Source organism: Lepisma saccharinum, chromosome 16 (genome assembly GCF_977018435.1).
Source record: "Lepisma saccharinum chromosome 16, izLepSacc3.1, whole genome shotgun sequence".
Lineage (NCBI taxonomy): Eukaryota > Metazoa > Arthropoda > Insecta > Zygentoma > Lepismatidae > Lepisma > Lepisma saccharinum.
In genome coordinates, this window is record NC_139244.1 from 15,381,327 (window position 1) to 15,402,521 (window position 21,195).

The following is a 21,195-nucleotide window of genomic DNA, read 5'->3' on the forward strand; positions in this document are numbered from 1 at the left end:
GGTCCCGGGTTCGATCCCCGGCCGGTTCAAATCCGGGAACTTTTCTAAGGTTGGAAGCGGCCCCGGCGCCCACCCAGCGTCGAATAACATGGGTACCTGGGGGAAACCCTGGGGGGTAAAGGCGGTCAGGGGCGTGATGCTGATCACATCACCCCCACTCATGACCGGATCAAGAAAGTGTGGGGCGTTACCCCCACACCCCCTATACGCCTTCATGGCGTGGTGCTATGCACAGGGGAGCACTTTACTTTTTTAATTTCATCTTATCACATTAGCCAAAAATGGCAGAAAATAAAGCACAGGGACAGTGTTTTGACGTCATTAGTCTTTTTAGCTGGGTTCATTCAAGTATTATTAGTTTTAGATGGTGTCTCCCGGACATTGATGGTAGACATCAATGGGGGTGTAGGCGATCAAGACTAGTAGAGGAGAAGGCTGGGGCCATACCTGATCACGTGGTCCTTGACGTCAGGCGTGACGTTACGGGCGGACAGATCGATATACGCTCCGGTTTCGCAGCTGAATCAAAGCAGTAATTATGAACAAAAAAGAGCCGCAATTATGCCCAGAAGCTAATTGGGAGTGAATACACAGACTTACTTAGGATCCGACATAACGTATGTCCTTACAGATGGATTACACAGCCATTTACGCACACATTTTACCGGTAGTTTAGATGTCGTCACATTCCTCTGTGAAACATTAGGTTTCATGTAAAATTGGGTTAATTCACCTAGTAATGCGTTTTGTTACGGCAGAAAGAAAAATATATGTTGAATGCGTAAAATAATTTTGTTAAATAAAGAAAGGCAGAAAGCCAAAATTATGGATAAGTTGAATATGTAAAAGAAAACATCGTCATCCATGCTCTCTTTTAGGAGTGAGAGAGGAGCTGTTTTCACTTAACTTCTTCAAATTTGGTAACTTTGCTTCAACTATTGATATTTATTTCTTCATTAATTTTCCTTATTCAGATTACAATTCTGAGTCTTATGAATCTTTGAACTACACAGGGAGGAATGTGAGGAAGTTCCGTGTGTATTATGTCACAAACACTTTAAACAACTTTTGACTGAACGAAAACTTGAGACATAGAACTGAAGAAAGTCGAGGCTCACTTTATATACGTATATATATATAATCAGTGGGATGTCGAACAGGGGTGCCCACAGGCGGGTATGTGAAAGCTGGTTGAGTCCGCTTAACTTTGGGGGGGGGGGGATTGTGATGAAAAGTTGACTGAATAAAAAATAGAACAATGGAGGACGGAAGTTGAACTACGTTGTCATTTAAGCATCACTCGTATATAAATAGCAAGTTGTGTATTTCCAAGGGAATTATAACAGGTACTATGTATTATTAGTGTTGTTAACGAGACTGGACACGAGAAGAGATGGAATTTTCACGGGACGAGACATACCAGTGTCGTCTCTCGGCAACACGGTATCTGCTATTTGAGGTGCACAATATCCAGCCAACTATTACATATTAAACCTTAAATTTTTATCGTGAATTCTGATGTGGAATTACCCTTGGTTGGGGAAGTTTCCAACTCTGTAGTAAGGAAATTGAGCACTAGGATGGGAGATAGCCAAGTCTTGAGTATTAATTACTGTTGCGCTTAGACTGTTGTGGGAATTTTGGTATGGCGATTGAGAATTAAATTATTTGGAGGAGGTCGAGATTCAACTCTTCAATACCAACAGTGAACCTAAAATTGACATAGGAATTTTGGTGGGGGACTGGATATTAAATTGGGAGGGGTATGCTTGCAGTTTTTATCTTACTATGCACGTGAGAGCCTTTATTAAAAAATTACAATATTATTATTTTTTTATTCTAATAATTGTAACCCAATTGAAGTGTATGGTAGCCTGATGTTGTGTAATGAGACTACTGGTATCGCAATCAATTAACAAGTCTCGTTAGATGCGATGTGTTCAGTTTTATATTGTCACCCGCTGTTTTTATTTTTTCATCGGAGATCACGACACGTCGCAACACCTCACTGAAGGTATTGTGAACTGCAACACCTCACAACCCACCAGGGTGCGAAATCATTGAAAACTGGTGAAGGTGAGTAAGTTCTTAACCTACAACCCCCTCCCCACAAACATATGTGTGAATTATACGATGTACATATTTGTAATGTTATTAAAAATAAAAATAAATTACTCAATTAAAAGAATTATTATGATTATTAATTAGAAATTAATTTGTTACTTTCATACATATCAGATAGTGTAAAGCAGCTAACTAATTCCAATACTAACCGGTTAAAGATGTTAATAAATTATGACATAGTTGAAGTGGTTTTATTATGTGTAAGTTTTTGTTTAGTTAGATTTCATAGTTATTATTGTTTTGCATTCTTGTTTTACTTTTACTGTGCGTATTGATGTAGATTTGTTAATGATCTCTTGAGGCAGAAAGCATTCAACACTCACAACCACACTAATTTGTGTGTGTTTTCGATATTATTCTTAGTAAAGTATATTTGAAATTAAAAGTAATTGCTTATCTTTTCATTGTTATAACAAAAACTCTTTCCCCCGGGAAATTTTTGGTGAGGGATTTTTGAGGCCAAGATTGTTGGTGGGGGGAATCCCCCTCGTCCCCTCCAGGATTTCGCACCCTGAACCCAACAATCCAGAAATACAAGAAAAAAGGAGGGAAAAGAACAAAACAGATCAGCCTTTCCACGTTTCTTTCCGTATGGGGTAAAGACTCAGCTGGGTTTTGTCCGCCCATGACGTCACACCCGTGGCAGTCGCGAAAAGAGGCGTGTCTGACCCCAGCCTTTCCTTCTAGTAGTCTTGGTAGGCGATAGCCATTTACTCATTTACTCTTGGGTTAATTGACAATCTATTACAGTTGAGGGGGTAGTAACCCTCTCCACCCTCCCACTTAATGCACCCATGAACTGTTCTAATTGCCATATATATAAATAGTGTATACAAATCAAATGCAGAATTATTTAAATAATTTATTTTACAATACACTGTATCATATCATCAGCTGTAAAAATAACAGTGTATTTATCAATAATAAATTACAATATATGCAATACTTACAATATATACAAAGTATACAAGATTTCCATAAGTATCAAACTAGAAACTGATGACATGAAATATTATTAATGGAAACTTTGTTGATTATGATGAAAACGTACAATCTTAATATACAAATATTTACACATTATTGTATTATATATTAATGATAATGTGCTTGGGAGCTACTCAAGACTCAAATGATATGAAAACAGAATTAAAGATGGACATGAGTAATGCTTGATGGTATTCTGACTAGCGAATACAGTCTTAATGTAATTCTTATGGTATTTTCCAATTTCTCCTAATCTCTTCTCCTATAAGCATAACTGATACAATTGTGATGCAATTGCTTTAATTGTTTTTAATTATGTATTTATATTCATCAAAGTATAGAACTTACATAATTGGAGGGATAAATGAATTCAACTTGTAACAGCTTAAGTTAGGCTCTCAGACATCAGTAAAAATTACACTTTTACTGGAAGACTGACACTCCCATTAAGTCTAAGTTCTTGAACAGTAAATATTTTGATTACTCTTTTTTACTTTTTGATTTATTATCAGGGTTCCGAAGATTGTTTGTAAGTTTCTGAATATCGTGCTACTTATCCGGCTAAATAAAGTTCCAATAAATACAAAATGGATTTAAAAAGGTTTCATAAATTCTCAGCTAGTTTGCTGTTCAAATACACAGAATTAGTAAGGTCTGTAATAACTTACAACCTCAAAAAATACGACAAAAACATTAACTATTATATTATATAAAATATTATTCAGAAATTTTTAATGGTGTTGTTTACTTTTTTGAAAGATATTGCATACAAACACACAATTTACGGGATTCATATGATTAACTTCTTATAAAAATAACAGCACGTCATGTCGTTGTTACAACCCATTTTGGTATTGGAGAAAATGTACCCAGATATCTGGAAGCATCGTGTACATATCTATATAATTATTCCAAGAAGTTTGTTTTGTTCATTTAAAAGTATCAATATAAAATGCACATGAACACTGAACAGAAAATGTTAAAATTAAAATTCAGAAACATCTTTGAAAACTGAAATATTTCAAACTAGCATGTAATGATGCAAGTACTCGTACTAAGCAGTAAGCAATATATGATGAAATGTTAAAAGAAAAACTCTTTGCGCTTGACATACAAGTGCATATCGATCCAATGTTATGAATTCCAAGTGATAGAATGTATGTATGTATGTAAACGTTTGTTTGTAGAGTATACAGACATCTATTAACTGTTTTATTAAAGTGTGGATCAATTCAGGAAAATTTAACTTCCCAGTTCTGTTGATAATGGTTAATGAAATCAAATTCAATTTATGACTGAATCATCCGAATTGTGTTCTGATGTGACAATGATTACCTGGCCAACCAAAATGACAGTTTTTCTACTGAGTCATTCCATATGAAATCAACACAGCCTACAACCTGACCATCTCCGATTTTCATAAAATTTGGGGAGTTGAAACTATGAATGAAACTTAGTAACTACGAAAATTTTTTGTTTCGTGCGTCTTGTAATTGTTAAATTATTCAAGGTCAAAGTTAGCATAAATTGTCCTTTTTGAGCCCGCTTAGCTATACTAAATGTGCTGTAACTCCGCCCCTATTTCGCCTAGGAACCTCAAATAAAGCTTATTATACAGGTAATTGAACAAGCTTTCCAGTGATATATAATAGGCCTACCTTTGGATAAAAATATAATTTTGTCACGTGTCCTTGACCTTTGACCTTGAGTATCTCAAAACATGTCATCACCAAAAATCGTGAAAAAAAATATATTTGGTCCCTCATGCCATACTCTAAAACATATCAAATAATCATTCTGAGACTGCAATGGGATCAGAAGATACAAAATAATATGTGTAACTATGTGACTGATAAAAGCCCCATTATATGAACTATGACGAGTCAAATATCACTTAATACCCCCTACAAAATGTAAAGGAGTTACCCTGGGTATAATTGGTCATGAAAGAAATAGGTTAGGCACGGGGCGATTCCTAGCCGTGTGTGTCAAGCGCAGGTCCGGCATATTGTTCACCGCCCCGGCATATTGTTCACCGCCATATTGAATTCAACGCAAAAATTTCAACGGAAAGGGGGGTAATGTTATATCAAATCAGGCTAGAATTTCACGAGAAATGAAGTGACGAAGGTTTATCCAACATATATTTAACCAGCAAAAAGTTATTACTGCATGCTTGTAACCATTTTCTCCTTTTCGAGGTGTTAAAAACAAAGCATTGGAATGCTCCTAACGTGTTAGCAACTCATCGAGATCACGCTGACATCTTGGGAGAGAAAGAAGTATACGCACCATTGCATATGATTTTAATCAGTGACATTCACCAAATACTTAAATAGTGAAGAATATTGGGAAAAGTATATCAAGCAATTACGTGACACTTCCTTTGTAATGAAAAATTCTTCAGTGACGAGGCAAATTTTTATGTTCACGGTGAAGTTAATAAAAATAATATGCAATACTTGTGATTTGCCCAGCCGAATGGTTGTTGAAGGTAAGCTAATGATGTGGTATAGTGCATGGAGAACTGGAATGGTTGGTCCATATTCAACAACGGTTCCTTAACTGGTGAGGGCTTCTTGGATTTGTTAAGTGAATACGTTTCTCATCCTTGCTTATGGGATATGGCACTTTTCCAGAGTTTTGAAACAGGACAGAGTGTGACCACACTATTTGGACATTGTGGCAATTTCTTCATGGTAAAGTTCTAGGTAGATTGATGGGCAGACAGGGATCTATTAAAAGGCCTGCACATTCCCCAGATCTAACATCTTACTAGGACTTTTACCTTCAGAAACCTTTAAAGAGAATGGTGCATGCACTAAAAGTCGTGATATTGACCATCTGAGAGAAGGCATAGTTGTTGCTTGCGATGTTGATGCACCTGCTATATTGCCAAATGTTCTATAGAGTGTGAGAGACGTCAACGAGTGTGCTCACAGGAACATTGACAACATTATAATGTGCATGTATCGTAAGTGAAAGATATGAGTATAACTTTTTGCTGGCTAAAAATACGTTGGAAAAACCTTCGTCACTTCATTTCTCGTGAAATTCTAGCCTGATTTGATATATCACATTACCCCCCTTTCCTTTGAAATTTTTGCGTTGAATTCAATATGATGGTGAACAATATGCCGGACTTGCGCTTGACACACACGGCTAGGGATCGCCCTGTGCCTAACCTATTTCTTTCATGACCAATTATACCCAGGATAACTCCTTTACGTTTTGTAGGGGGTGTTAAGTGACATTTGACTCGTCGTAGTTCATATAATGGGGCTTTTATCAGTCACATAGTTACACGTATTATTTTGTATCTTCTGATCCCATTGCAGTCTCAGAATGATTATTTGATATGTTTTAGAGTATGGCATGAGGGACCAAATATATTTTTTTCACGATTTTTGGTGATTACATGTTTTGTGATATTCAAGGTCAAAGGTCAAGGTCACGTGACAAAAATATTTTTTTATCCAAAGGTAGGCCTGTTATATATCACTGGAATGCTTGTTCAATTACCTGTACAATAAGCTTTATTTGAGCTTCGTAGACGAAACACGGGCGGAGTTACAGCACATTTAGTATAGCTAAGCGGGCTCAAAAAGGACAATTTATGCTAACTTTGACCTTGAATAATTTAACAATTACAAGACGCACGAAATTAAAAATTTTCATAGTTACTAAGTTCCATTCATAGTTTCAACTCCCCAAATTTCGTGGAAATCGGAGATGGTCAGGTTGGAAATTGCACATATCTGTGTTGATTTGGCATGGAATGACTCTGCATTAAACAATTATTAGGCTATGTGTGGGCCAAAGATTTTATCCAGTTCATGTATGAACACTTTGATTTGAATGTACTAAAATATTAAAATTAACAAAATAACCACTTTTGACACATGCATATTATGAAGCTTTGAAGCAATAATCAAAATGATCACTTAAATGAAGCAATCGAACCGGATATTAGGACAAAATTGTTACTGCTAAAAAAACTGATTCGGTGATAACAATTCACTAGCTCAAGAACAACCTTGGGACGTGTGATTTCAACTTACCAGGGTGAAAGCTCTACTTTACCAACTTATACTTAATTAACACATAAACTTATGATTTTGTACATACATGTCAATTCATTTTCATCTATAAAGAGGTCAACATTATTTATCATGCTCTAACAGCACTGCACATCGCTGAATACAAAGACTGGCACTAGATAAAAATAGATTGTTATACTTATTTTGTGTGTGGGACATCTCGACTTTAACCTATGCTATGTATACTTTAATGTTTGGCTTGACAAAGAGAGGTGGTCAGCTGCATCACAAGTAAGTCCGCCATCACCATCCTTATCAACCATTGTCGCTCTGACGATTTCCCTCCGTAACCCTACAAGGTGTTGCATGTACGCCCTTGGGGAATGAATGTTCATGGAATGATGCGTGATTGATTGCCTCGTGGCAACCAATCGCGGGGATGCAAGAGGAGACGTTGATGAATGATGAGATTGATGTTTGACTAGATGACGCGGTGAGGATATGTTTCCGACAAAATGCGACAGTCCGTGGCACGAGGTTGAACGTGTAGGTGAACGAGGCGAGTCTCTCATCTCGCGCATATTGAGCTGAGGGGCAGATCCATACCAATCCCTGTCTGTGGGACGCTTCTGCGAATGGCACTCGCTAGGCAAACTTGTTCCGTGGTCCGCGCATAAGTTGTCCAAATTTTGGCAAGACGAAGAGTAAGGTTTGTGCTGACGACAATGATTTCGAGCACACGCACACGAAGATTCCAACTGAGATTGCCCACAATGGTCAGATGAACAATCCAGATTCCTCAATGAAATACCACCGGAATTCAAACTCCTGATTGGCTGTGATGAGGTTAAACTCGATGTTCTGCTCCTGTTCCATGGTTGGCTTCTGCTACTGAGAGAATGATTCCACCGCCTTCGTGACTCTTCAATTTTCTTCTGAAGCCTGACACACGATTCTTCTATTTTCTTCTCGTAAATCGATGGTTCAAAATACATGTACCTCCTTGAAGTTACAATAGTTGAAGTACAATCCTCCAATTCACTAGAACTACCTTTGCTTTTGTGGTTGAACTCATCCCTCCAACTGCCAACACTTATGTCCGTTTCGCTTTCCTCAAAATACAAATCCTTAACTTTGCTTGGAGAGAAGTGCCTCCTTCTAGCATTTCTACCAAACCTACGATCTCTTTCACTGTATCTACTGAGATTATTTGGCTTCACCATTCGACCACTGCTCTCGGTTTCAAGAATTCTTGGATAGTCAGAATCTCTTGTAATCAGGTACTTATCAATGACAGGGTTCGGTAGGAATCTGGATGGAATTGTATTTCTTGGCCTCAAAGAGGTTGCACCATTACTTGTGAATTGTGGTGATGAAGTTTGCTGCTCTGGATCTGATGAATCTTCATCGCTGCACAGGGAATCATCATCATTGCATACGCTGAATTGTGGATCAGTCTGTACTTTGTGGTTGTGTTTCGTGAGGTCCGTCTGTACAGCCTTTTCTTCAAAGCTATCACTTTTTTGCACACGCGCATGGCCGATGAACATTCCAGCTGAGTCCATTTCCTCGAAATCAGCATGCACATTGTTGAAAACGTTCATAGCATGCTGAAGTTTCAACTTGTTCCTCTGTATCTTTGGGCACATTGGGTATTTCTTTTCTAGAAGCACAGAAATCTCATTCAAACTTTTGAGAAGTGTTGTCGCCTCCTCGAGAAAAGTTGTTATCGCTGATAGATTATCGGATGCTTTGTCCTTGATTACACTTGAACTTTTCCTGGCTTGAGCTATTATATCACTCATGTCCATCATGCTCCATGACCTTTGTGGGGGTGCAAACCTCACTCTTTTTCGGTATCCTCTATCTGTGCTACAGTCGTTGCTGCTCGATGAACCTGTAGAGTCGGTTGATAAATTCGTTCTTTCAGCGCAACCAGTCTTATTAGAGTTTCCAATTCTATTCAGAATAGATGTTACCAACTTCGATGCTGTACTTTCTTTAGATGGAGTGGACGGTTCTGAATAGCATTGCCTAGAGGTTACACATTCAGGTAAATTGTTAACCTGAGTAGCTGCGTCAACTTGCTCTCCAACTGTTATATTGTCGCAGATATTCCTTGTTCTGTTCAATATTTCTTTTGGCAAGGTCATTGTGAAGTTGTCATTTTTGAACACTGGCTGAAAGGCTGTATTTGTACTCCTATCTGTATCTTGAACCTCAACATTTGACTTTTTAATTGAACATGATACATTTTCATTACTGATTTCTAATGGATGTGGTGTTAATGTGGCCAGTGTAGAAATGCCCGTTTCTATACCCGTCCTTTTAATTATTGGCTTCGGTTTGTGGCTTGATACGACCGAAGGGTTAATATCTTGGTTACTGGCATTCGGACTATCAGAAACTTCAATGTGAAGCTTTCCACATCCTCTAAGATCAGTCCACGAAACTGTTTTTTTCTTACCCTTGTCCGCACTTTCTTCATTTCCACTTTTGCTTGAACTACTTGTTGACATCTGAAAGTCGGTTGTTCCGCTTTGTCGATTATCCGGTGTTTTGCCTAGAATAAGGCTCTCCAACTCCTTCCAATGCTGAGAACCTGTAGTGCTATTAACAAAATTATCTGCCAACGTTTCTTCATCACGTGTTCGATCATCACAGACTGTCTTCCTAGGAAGGGTAGGTGGTTGAGAATCAAAGAAGTCATCATCTGTGTCAATGGAAGAATCGTTTAAGAACTCTGAATTTGCATTGTCGTAGTTAATTGGTGAATTTCGGCCTTTCTGCTTACAATCTGCTATACTATGAAGCCTCCCCTGTTCGAGAATGACCTGAAATTCTTCTGGGACTAAAGTATCAAGGCTATACGTGCGTGTAATGTCCCTCTTCCTTTGCAGCTTCACAAATTTAGTGAGGGCAACCATAGCTGTGTCAAGAGATATTGACCTCTGGAGTTTGTGTGGTTTCTTTTTCGACGACGCGTAAATGTTATATTGTTTGGCTTTTGGAGATGGCGCATTGGTGCCCGTATCGGAACTTGACAAATCTGCAGAGCTTCCGCTCCCCATTGCTTGAGTAGGCCTTAGGCTTCTTCGAATTAACTCCATTAGGACAGGAGTTCGTCGCGCCGGGCCTACAAATACAAAGGTAATGCTGTCTTCGGATGCTGTAGAGGGTGGGAACGTGTCAGAACCATGGAATGTTTTGATACGAGACACCTTGTCACCAAATAACTGTGAGTCTATACTTACAGGAACATGACGCGATGGGCTGAGTATGTTAACATTTAGGAACTGTCTTTGTACCGTAGATAGTTTTGGATCTCCCCAGGTGCAAATATTGTTACTTTTCATCCAATAATTACTTTCTAGTGTGGTATCACTTCGTTTCTTTACTTGGTTAAAATCTTTATCGTAGAATAAATTTCTGTTAGAACCAGTGCTTGGTTGCTGTGGCTTATCTGAACACGCTGCGATCTTTTTAGACTGATATAATTCAAACAGCTTTGGAGCGGAACGACCAGCGTCCTCTGCAGCCAATTTTTCAGGTATACCGCCTACTGTTCTCTGTAAGTTTGGATTATCATAATTTGAACCTTTATTCAACAACTGGCTGAGCAAACTCTCTACACTTCTATGGATGCTTGCTAGTTTCTGAATTTCAGACATGTTTTTGCACCTAGGTTTGTTGGAAGGTATTGTTTTGGATTTCTGAGAAGCCTGTAAAGGGAAGTAGCTAAGAGGTGAGGGTGAGATTTTATCTTCTTCGTCTACTTTAACGTTGAAGCTCTCTTGTTTTAGAGGGGGCCCATTTGAACAATTTGTCTTAGACTTTCTGAACGTTTCATGAAAGTTTGTATTGTTATTAAGATGGTCATCTATATTTATGTTTTCACCTGTCTCGTTTTCCAAAATCATCTTTGGTACAGTTTCGGGATGGTAGGAACTTGTTGAACTTTGTTCTTGAGCGAATGATTGGCTGGCATCTCCATTGTTATTGTTCTCGGAGCCGCAGTTGTTTATAACTTCTGACCTATCAGTATTTGGGTGTTCTTTTCTCAGACTCCCAGACCTTAAGGAGTCATCTTTCTCCATTTTATTGTGTGCAGAAGAATTAGGATCAGAACATGAGTTGCTTGCATCCGATTGTTGGCTTTCAGGAACCACTGGTGAACTGTGTTCACACCTATTATTAGCAGGCTGTGAAAGGTTGAGTACGTACTCGTCAGTTACAGCACTAGAAATAATATCAAGTGAAGAACTATCTGTTTTAGCATCTTTTGATGGCCCGTTGTTCTTGGACTTGATAGGTGTTCCAGAAGTAGGAGTTAAGCTCGATTGTGGCGTATTTGAACGCGAGAGAGAACTGTCAATGTCGCTTTGTTCACTGTTTTCGACGATTGTGTACAACTGCCGATCTGGCTGGAGAAGCATTGGCATTTGATCTGCTCGACATGGCACCACTTTTCCTTCCGAGAACGGTTCACAGTAAACAAAATCATCTGAAGAAGTTTCGCTTGAGCAAGTCATGTCCGACCCACAAGGAGACGTAAAGGAATTTTCACTTGACGTGGCATCAGTAACTACGGACAATTGATCTATGGCATTCTTAGAGTTTTTCCCAAGGCTTTCATACGATGAAAAATCTGACAGAGATTCTGGTTTTGACAGTAAACCATTATCGTAGGTGTTGTCCTTTGAAAGCGTTTCCTGACTACCCTCGGAGTCAGAGTTTGAACAAGGCAGACCATTAAAGAGTGTCATTATGGGATTTGGAATTCTATTTTCATGAGCAAGAACAAAAGATTCGGTATGATCTGGAGATGAATTAGATTTGTCAAGGTCTAATGTATTTTCTGTAGGAAATTTGGAATGCATCGTTTCATCACGATTTCTAATTTCTCTGCTTGAAATTGTATTAGGTACAGTTGTAAGCAGAAAATTTTTGTTCTGATTATGTTCTTCATGGAGAAAGCGTAATCTAGGATTAGGATTATATTCAAATTCTATAACTCTCTTACCACCAGAAGATGAATCGCCACTTTGCAAGGAACAAGAATTGCTCGCATCTTTACTAATGGTAACATTATTCTTTCGACCACATGGATCAACAGAATTGACATTAATAACAAACTCATTTCTATTTGTTGAAGTTTGACATTCTTTGGAGTGAATTTCAAGTTCCTCGTTTAGAGCTTTTTCATTTGTTCCTTTCTCTTTTCTGTTTGTACTATCCTTTATATTTTCAGTGCTGCTAAAGTCGCTATTAGAATTCCGCTCTTCTAGAAGCTGGTTATTATTTCCAGTGGTATAGCACGCATCTGTAGATTGGGAACATGTATTAATGTTCAACATGAAATAATCGCAACGTTTTGCATCAGTGCCAGTATGAGCCCTTTCTACCTGTTTTCGTTTCAAGTGTTGTGCCTTGCGCCTTTTCTGAGCTTTCACAATTTTTTCATATGCAACAGCTTTCGCCTTGAACATCCTACTCATATTAGCTAATTGCTTTAGTTCCGAATTACCTTCAAACTCGTCTAATGAATCTGAATCTAGATTTTCATCAACAAAGACATTTCTGTTTGGATCACTATCACTCTCTGTGCCATCTAAGCTGTCGTCAGAAAAATACTCATCGCCCATGCCATTATTTCTAGAAGAAAACAAAGGCATGCTACGATTGTGCGTTACTTCAATTACACATTCAGTTTTCCCATTCTGAACTGAGTTGACGTTTTGGCTTTCAGTTGTACCTGATGCTTCTGATGGCTTATCTCCATTAAGCTTCTCTGAACTTAGAGATAACTTAACTTCAGGGCCTCCAGGAGCCTTCTGAATACATTCTAAGACACAAAGCTTCGATTCGGGAATAAACACTTCAGACGAAATGATCTTGTTTGACAGACCATGATTGAAGCTAGAAGGTGAACTTCCCATCTCACTTCTAATGATAATGGATTTTTGGCACGGCTCTGGCTCCGTTTCAACTGCCACTTCTTTCGTGTCGAAGTCCTTGCTTGTCATGTCTGTTTGGATTTCAACTTCCGGATTCTTGTGTTTCTTGCTTTTCTGGGCATTCATCAAAATCTGCTTGCTGAGTTCGAAAAGTCTTAACTTAGGTTGCACACCTGACAGTGGGTCTTCTTTGGCACCGCTGTTGTTGATTGTACTGGGTGGGGTCGGTTCAGGCTTTGCTGGCTTCGGCGGTTCTGCAGATGGCTTTTTCCTCACAGTGTATAATCTTTTCGTGACATTGTCGGCAATCGAAACCTTTGACCCTCTTGGCGAATCCCTTTTCCTCTTAGTTTGAGAATCAGAATCAAGAATGTCGGATGACGATGAATTTTTCCTTGATGAATCCTTGCTCTGAGTGTCTGGAAAATCCTTTGAAGTGTCAGAGACATCTGAGGAAGTAGATAATTTCCTTTGAAGTATTTTGTCATCAGAGTCCGCCAGCTTCTTTGCGGTTGGAAGGGTCTTCCCAACTGGTGTCCTTCTGCCACTTTCTCCTGTAGATGACGTGGCTGCAGTCTTGTTAGCGATTCCTGGTGCATTTTTCCCAATTCCACTTGTAGTTTTTCTGTCAAATGCACCTGTAGACTTTTTCTCAACTGCGCTAGGAGATTTAACTTGGGAAGTTCTAACAGGCAATGTGGCTTGCTTTTTAAGTGTAGCACTAGAATCACTTACTATAGAGGATTTTCTTCTGCTAATACTCGATTGGTTGTCAGGTTGACTTTTCGATGCACTCTTCACATCAGTCAAACTGGATGTTGTTTTTGGATTCCCCTTCGCTTTAACACCAGGGCTGCTTTTTGAAGTTCCAAGAGGATTACGTGTGCCGCTTGCCCTATTCGAAACAGAGTTTTCAGGTAAATTTGATTGCGAAATACTTTTAGCTCCTAGAACACCTATAGTGTTCAAGGAAATGTTCTTTTTTGTACTGTTTGCAGCTTTGTTCGTTTGAAGTTTATCTTGCACCTTGCTATTAGGGTCTTGTTTCATTTTGGACACCTGTGTCGTGTTTTCACCACTTTGAACTTTTGTATCCACACTCTTCTGCGAGTCCACACTGCAAGAGGAATTTAGAGAAACGTCGGAACCGAAACACTTTAGCACACTTGAGTTCGACGGGTTATCACTAGAGGCACTATGAACATCACTATTTACAGGAAGACTCCCCTGCTTGACGTCACAAGAACTCGGAGCATCTTGCGTCTCAGAATTCCCATTTTCACATGTTTTAGAAGTTTCATCACCATTAACTGCACTCTCCACTTCCATCGTGGGTATTAATTCCTCATTTGTCTCAAGGTTGTGAGAGGTGTCTGGTTTGCAATTTTCAGGAACTGAGGGTGAAGCCGGTCCCTCAACATGACCATTAACGTTTGCTGCTTGCGAGACGGAAGGCGTTGATTCGCTGATGACTTCCTGCGTCGCACTTACGTTAGCATAAACACTTTCAGAGACCTCTTCCGAAGAGTTGAGTTGACTAGTGACTTCCCCATTCTCCATTTTAATGGAAACTTCTAACGGATGATCAGGATCCAGTGAATTTGTACTGGAAAGAAACAATGGTAAATAATAAACACAAAAAGAATGTCAATTGTGCCTACAAGCAAGAATACTCCATATTTGATTGCTGACAATATACAGGGTGGTCCAAAAGTGTGGAATAAAAATTGAATGGAATGATACTTCCAAAAACTAACATTGCAGGTTTGGAATAGGGTGGGGAAAAATGTTATAGGGCATATGACGATGACGGCCGCCATCTTGAAATCCGCCATCTTGAATGCAACTTTAAAAGTTCAAATGGAAACCATGTCGTGTAATACCTCATTTCAATAGGAAATTTTGTCACGAGTTCAACGGTGTGCGTAATTTTGCTCTAGCCCCAACAGGGACGAAGTTATTAACGTTTTTATGCTTGCTTTATCGTTGCAGGTGACGTAACACAGCATGGGTCTCACGCAGGCAGAACGCATTGAGATCGTGTTGATCTCAGGCGAACGAAGCACGAGGGTGATTGCAGACGATTATAACCACCGTCATCCATATAGGGTCCCCATCCATTATGGTACCGTCAGTAAAGTGCTTGCAAAATTTCGTAAAACCGGGACTGTGACTGACAAACCAAAATCACGATGGCGCCCCTCCTCATTACGGAAATTGTGTTCGTCAGTACCTGGATGTGCAGTTTCCCAACACTTGCATTGGACGACGAGGTGCTGTGGAGTGGCCACCACGTTCCCCAGACCTCACTCCGCTGGATTTCTACCCGTGGTGACATGTCAAGGCCATCGTTTACACCGAGGAAATTCGAGATATTGTTCACCTTAAGCAACGCATCATTGACGCATCTGCCAGCATTACTGCAGACACTTTACGCAGGGTTTTGCACGAATGGGTATCAAGACTGGCTTTAACTGTGGAACGTGTTAATTACGAACACAATTATTGAAATGAGGTATTACACGACATGGTTTCCATTTGAACTTTTAAAATTGCATTCAAGATGGCGGATTTCAAGATGGCGGCCGTCATCGTCATATGCCCTATAACATTCCCCCCCTATTACAAATCTGCAATGTTAGTTTTGGGAAATATAATGCCATTCAATTTTTATTCAGGTGTTTCCACACTTTTGGACCACCCTGTACAATAGGTAACTTGTATAATAACATGGACGTCTTAGTAAACACAAAACTGTATAAATATTTCTTATTTGTAGCTTTAAATAATACATATTCAGAAACTCAAATTAATGTTACACTTTATAATGTTTGCAAAGGGGAAAAAACACATGAAAGAAAATGTCAACGGTAGAAAAATATAATTTGTGTCAGGTAAAAGTGATTGCCAATGGGAGATATTAAGTGAGCCCACGCCCGCCATCATATTTCCGGCAAACAGATTATATCCTGCCTTGAAAACATGTTGAGTAAGCATTGTGCATATGGTCTTTGCGGAAGTGATTCAAGGCATGATCATATGAAGAACGTGTACGTATAAAATATAGCAAATTTTACCGCTGTAAAAAAGCTTCTTATGTGCTTTCCTTATCTGTTTGACGGAGTTCACGCGTATTCAACTGTTTCTTTCCAAAATGCTCTGCGTGATGATTCCAAGTTGAATATCATCCATTGGTTTAAGTTTACTATTTCTAAGTAAACTATTGGTTCGTCACAGAGTAACCTTGCACATAAAATATAGAAATAAATAATTCTGCTCTGTTCATGCTGAATATATGACATTAGAGTCATAGGCTCCGTACCGATATCTTACACCCTGGATTTCCCAAACATTTCAAACATTTTCGTCAAATAAGTAAGTTTCTTGTGCAAAGGGTGTTTCTAAATAGCGCGGAAGGTATTTTTTTTTACCTCTATGGCCACGAAACTTACGTTTTTTTTTTATATTGAAGTTCCTTACGTACGTAGCGTCTATAGGTGTGTTTCATCTACGTCACAAACTGTTGCATTGTGGGATCGAGCAGCCATGATTGAGGCCGGTTCTTGTAAACATAGGGAATTCAAGCGGGCGGGCGGGAGATTTCAACCTTGTTTATGATGGTACTGTGTAGTTTTCGGTTGTTTAACAGAAACTCACGTTTATCCTCGAATTTTCCGGGAAAGAACAGAAGTTGCGCTTCAGGGCATGGGACTCGTTAAAGCAAGGAGTGAAATTACTGTTTTAGAGCACCTCAACATTTTACATTACAGCGCTTCAACAAACCTTAAAAGGGAACAGAGACGATAATGGCGGAGCCTTGGAATTTACAGTTAACCTTTACTGGATGAAAATGTTTCAAGCAGAATCCTAACCAGTAATAAATAAGAAAACAAATTGATTCCAAGTAGCTGGGTGAAGTAAATAAACACACGTGAACTATAGTTGGGTAAAGGTTTAGGCTCCTTTTCATTTCGTTATTGTCCAGTTCATATGGATCTACACCGCAAAACTTCGCTTTTTCTCCATATCTTTTTCTGTCGATTGCGCAAAGAGTTTGAACATATGAAAAATTACCGCTATTCCCAGATGACATGACATTGTCATTAATTTTATGCAATGTTACCGACATTTTACACAGTACTAACAAACGTACAGTTGGCGCAGGTGTAACGAACGCTACGTGGTGGGTATTTCCTTGCAGACGACAAGCAACTTCGTCGCAAACATGGCGGTGGTGCGAATCCTGATGTCATATGAAACCCACCTATACGGCTTTTCGGGGTTTCCATAATGGATACCCGATTCATGTCACAGGCGCACGTCTACAAATTTTCTTTCTCTTCTTATGATCGACTTGTGCAATGGGATAATTTGCGATATGTTATTTGTATTACGTATTGGCGGGTTGGAGATTTCAGACATTGGAATAGATATGTGTGACAACGTTATCTTGTGGAACATCGTGGACATTTCTCTTCGCAACTGCGGGCCAGAAAAGGGGAGGGTGTAAGATTTCGACACAGATCCGAGCCATAACGGCCCGACCCTGTGGCCGAGTGGTTAGCACATCGCGCTGCGACGTCAAGGGTCCCGGGTTCGAATCCCGGTCGGGCTTGGTTGTTTGTGAATGTCCATTCATCAATTTCATCATTTCATCACTCATCCCCATCTTCGCAAATTAGCCAAGAGGCACAAAACGCGAAGTAAAATAAACTAAATCAAATAAAAAAAAACGAGCCATAACTTACATCGTTTCTGTCTCCACATAATTGTCCTCTGCTTCATGCAACCTAAACGGAACAGGAGGTCCCGCTGATTCTGACAAAGTGTTCTGGAATAGAAACCAACATTAAGCAATGCTTGATCTAAGTTACAAAACTAATCCACAAAAACAGTATATGTTCTATTTGCAATAACAATTAAGCGAAGTGCAAATGTATTTCTCTTTCTCTATGTAAAAGAGTTTAATGCATGCTATGCCCAGTCATAAAATATGATTTTGTAGTGGAGTGAAAGGGGCGAAGTCTCACGAGATTTCAATATCCTATTTTTACTTTTTCATTGTATACGAGGGGCGATCAGGTTGCTCCGACCCTAACATAGAAGGAATGACGTCACGATTGATTTTTTATTTTGTTATTGTTTAGTGATCCTTTATATGCTTTCAATCTGAATTGCAAGTCTAAGTAACATACAGTTTTCTTTTTACAGGGGTTTAACTGAGTGAAGTTGTGTCAATGTGCCAGAATGGAGAAAACTGAGGTGAGAGCTGTGATTAAATATTTTGTGAAGAAGAAGTGGACGGTATCCAAAATTCATGAGGACTTGGTGGATACATTAGGGGACAGTGCTCCTTCATACAATATGGTGAAGAGATGGTGTCGTGAGTTTAATTGTGGGAGAGAGTCGTGTGAGGATAAACATGCAGGTGGAGCACCAAAAACTGTCATGACGACCGAAAACATTAACAAAGTCCACATATCGTGCTGAAGGATCGTCGAGTCACTATCCGTCATGTTGCTGATATGTGTGGCCTGTCATATGGCACTGTGCAAAACATAATTACCCAGGAATTGCAAATGAAAAAAATTGCTGCAAGATGGGTCCCTCGAAACCTCACCCCAGATCAGAAGCGCACCCGAGTGCTCATCAGTCAAGAACTTCTTGACAAGTTTCGTGCTGATATAGACGATTTTCTTGCCCGATTTGTAACTATGGATGAAACATGGGTCCATCACTTCGACCCAGAAACAAAATCACAAAGCATGGAGTGGAAACACCCACATTCTCCACCAACGAAGAAGTTCAAGGTGCAAACGTCAGCCAAGAAGGTGATGGCCTCAATTTTCTAGGACTGCAAGGGTGTCCTTCTTGTGGACTATCTACAAAGAGGCCAAACCATCACTGGCACATACTACAGTGACCTAATCAAGAAATTACGTGATTCCATCAAGAAAAAGAGGCGTGGGATGTTGACCCGTGGTGTGCTCCTTCACCAGGACAATGCACCTGTCCACACCTCACGCATTGCGAGGACCGCTATCGCAGATGCATCGTTCGAATTGCTGCCCCACCCACTCTATTCCCCAGATTTGGCCCCCAGTGATTTCCATTTGTTCAAACATTTGAAGAATGACATTCGTGGGCAAAATTTTTCTGATGATTCTGAGGTGATAAGGACTGTGGACTCATGGTTGGAGGACCAGTCGAAAGATTTTTTTTTGCAAGGTATCCACGCGTTGGAGCACCGATGGGAGAAGTGCATTGGAGTTGCAGGGGAGTATGTTGAAAAATAAAAATAAAATTGAAATCCTATTGCCGCTCTTTCTATGTTAGGGTCAGAGCAACCTGATCGCCCCTCGTACTATGCTTACATTACGCTATGTTCGTACTGAGGCTTTCTAGCAGTTTTTCATTAAATTCTTATGCTGAGTAAGAATTGATTTGATAGACAAATTAGATTACAGTTATTACTATTGGTACTTACCTTTCCCACATAGCAGCAGTAAGTAGGAAAATGCATATAAGTGCAAAATCTGCTACGACTATTGCAGATTTAAACTACAAGCAGTTGAAAGTCAGACACTTAGCTCTGTCTAGCGACTAGTTACTGTGCATGAAAATAGCCATTAATACAAATAGACATATCAAAATAAGCTTGACACTACAAAGAAGGATTGGCAGGTAGAGCGTGAGGCAAATTGTTTGATTGTGTTAGTTTCCTCAGTTTCATTGTTGTGTACTCTTTTTTTTAATATTGCATACACGTAAAGGATTTTGCCTTCCTTGGCAACACAGAAACGTATACCAGAAGAAGATATATATAGATATAGTGAATCAGCTTATAATGTGATTATGAGTGTTGGTGTGCAATAAAGTAAATATGAGATGCCCTTCCGATACTTTTCGATTCTAATTTCAAGCTTCGGCAGATGTCGTTTTCATATTGCTATGTATAGAAGCTAAATCACCCAATCTATATTGATTAATCTATGGTTTTCAGTGACATAATCCAAGAGAAAATATAAAGGTTAGGATTATAAAAAAAAGTTTCTGTGTGCGATAAAGGGATTTCTAAATTTACACTTTATCTTAGTTTTGAACTGTCAGTTCAGTTCTATATATTTTATACTTGGTATAAACAAAGATAAATTGATTTATTAGGATTTGGTAAATTTGTGTGTTATATCGGAAAAATCATCAAACATGGGAATTATTGTTACATGACGAAACATAGGTCACAAATGATCTAACACAACAGATTTCGATGAAATTATGTACGATTGTAAACTAATGGAAGGAAGTTGTACACACAAATATTATTTAAACATGACCTTAATTTGAGACCTAAAGCACATACGCTAGAATCTTTACACACTCTAAGACACTGTTATTCTCGTGAATCTTAACTTTCTGCAGTTTACCTTAGGACTTACCCTCCACGTAGAGCCAGGGTAAGAGAACTTGAAGCAAAACGACTTCCCTAACTGAATGACGTCACCGTCAGACAGTAATGTGGGGAACATCAACCTGTTCCCACCCATAAAGCAGTGAGCCCCCTCCTTCGCTTGCAAGACTACCTGATCGTGAACGGGACTGAATACGCAATGCAGTTCTTGAATGTCTTCCCCAGGTAGAAGGATGTCTGCTGGTTCTCTGCTCACACAGTTGCCCACGGATGTTGATCTGTCTCTCTGGAAACAGAAGATTGTAAATTAGATGCGATGATTTCTGAACATCTAATGATGTTTGATTGACACTCTTTAGAAGCAGCTAAAATATAAATAAATATATAGAAAAGCAAAATTTATTAAAGTACATTTTGCAATAAGCTGATCTGCTTCTCCACTACCGGTGGCGATTAACGTGTCCAAATTGTAATCCTATCCTCAGTTGCCTTTGTGTAATGTAGCTAGTTTTCTTTTTTAAAAGCTACTCTCGGAAATGTTAAATGCTATTTTTCTCAGTTGGTAGAGCATCTCGCTACCACTCGGAATGCCCGGAGTTCGAATCCCGGACCAGGAATTTTTCCAGTCATTTCGCTGTTTCTGCGCGGCTCTGAGGCTTACTCAGCCTCGTATCAATGGGCA

At 39.2% G+C, this 21,195-nt stretch overlaps 1 protein-coding gene across 1 annotated transcript in view; it reads right to left on the reverse strand.

Annotated features, from left to right (window-relative positions):
* Window positions 1-6,571: 6,571 nt before the first annotated feature.
* The window catches only part of LOC146000279 (uncharacterized), a 208,957-nt gene continuing 194,333 nt past the window's right edge, over window positions 6,572-21,195 (reverse strand). The window contains exons 12-14 of the mRNA XM_083137759.1: window positions 20,542-20,799; window positions 17,854-17,936; window positions 6,572-14,711 (exon numbers count right to left, since the gene is read on the reverse strand). Of these exons, the coding sequence (XP_082993885.1) occupies window positions 7,385-14,711; window positions 17,854-17,936; window positions 20,542-20,799 (7,668 nt within the window). The 3' untranslated portion in view covers window positions 6,572-7,384. The remainder of the gene's footprint in view (window positions 14,712-17,853; window positions 17,937-20,541; window positions 20,800-21,195) is intronic.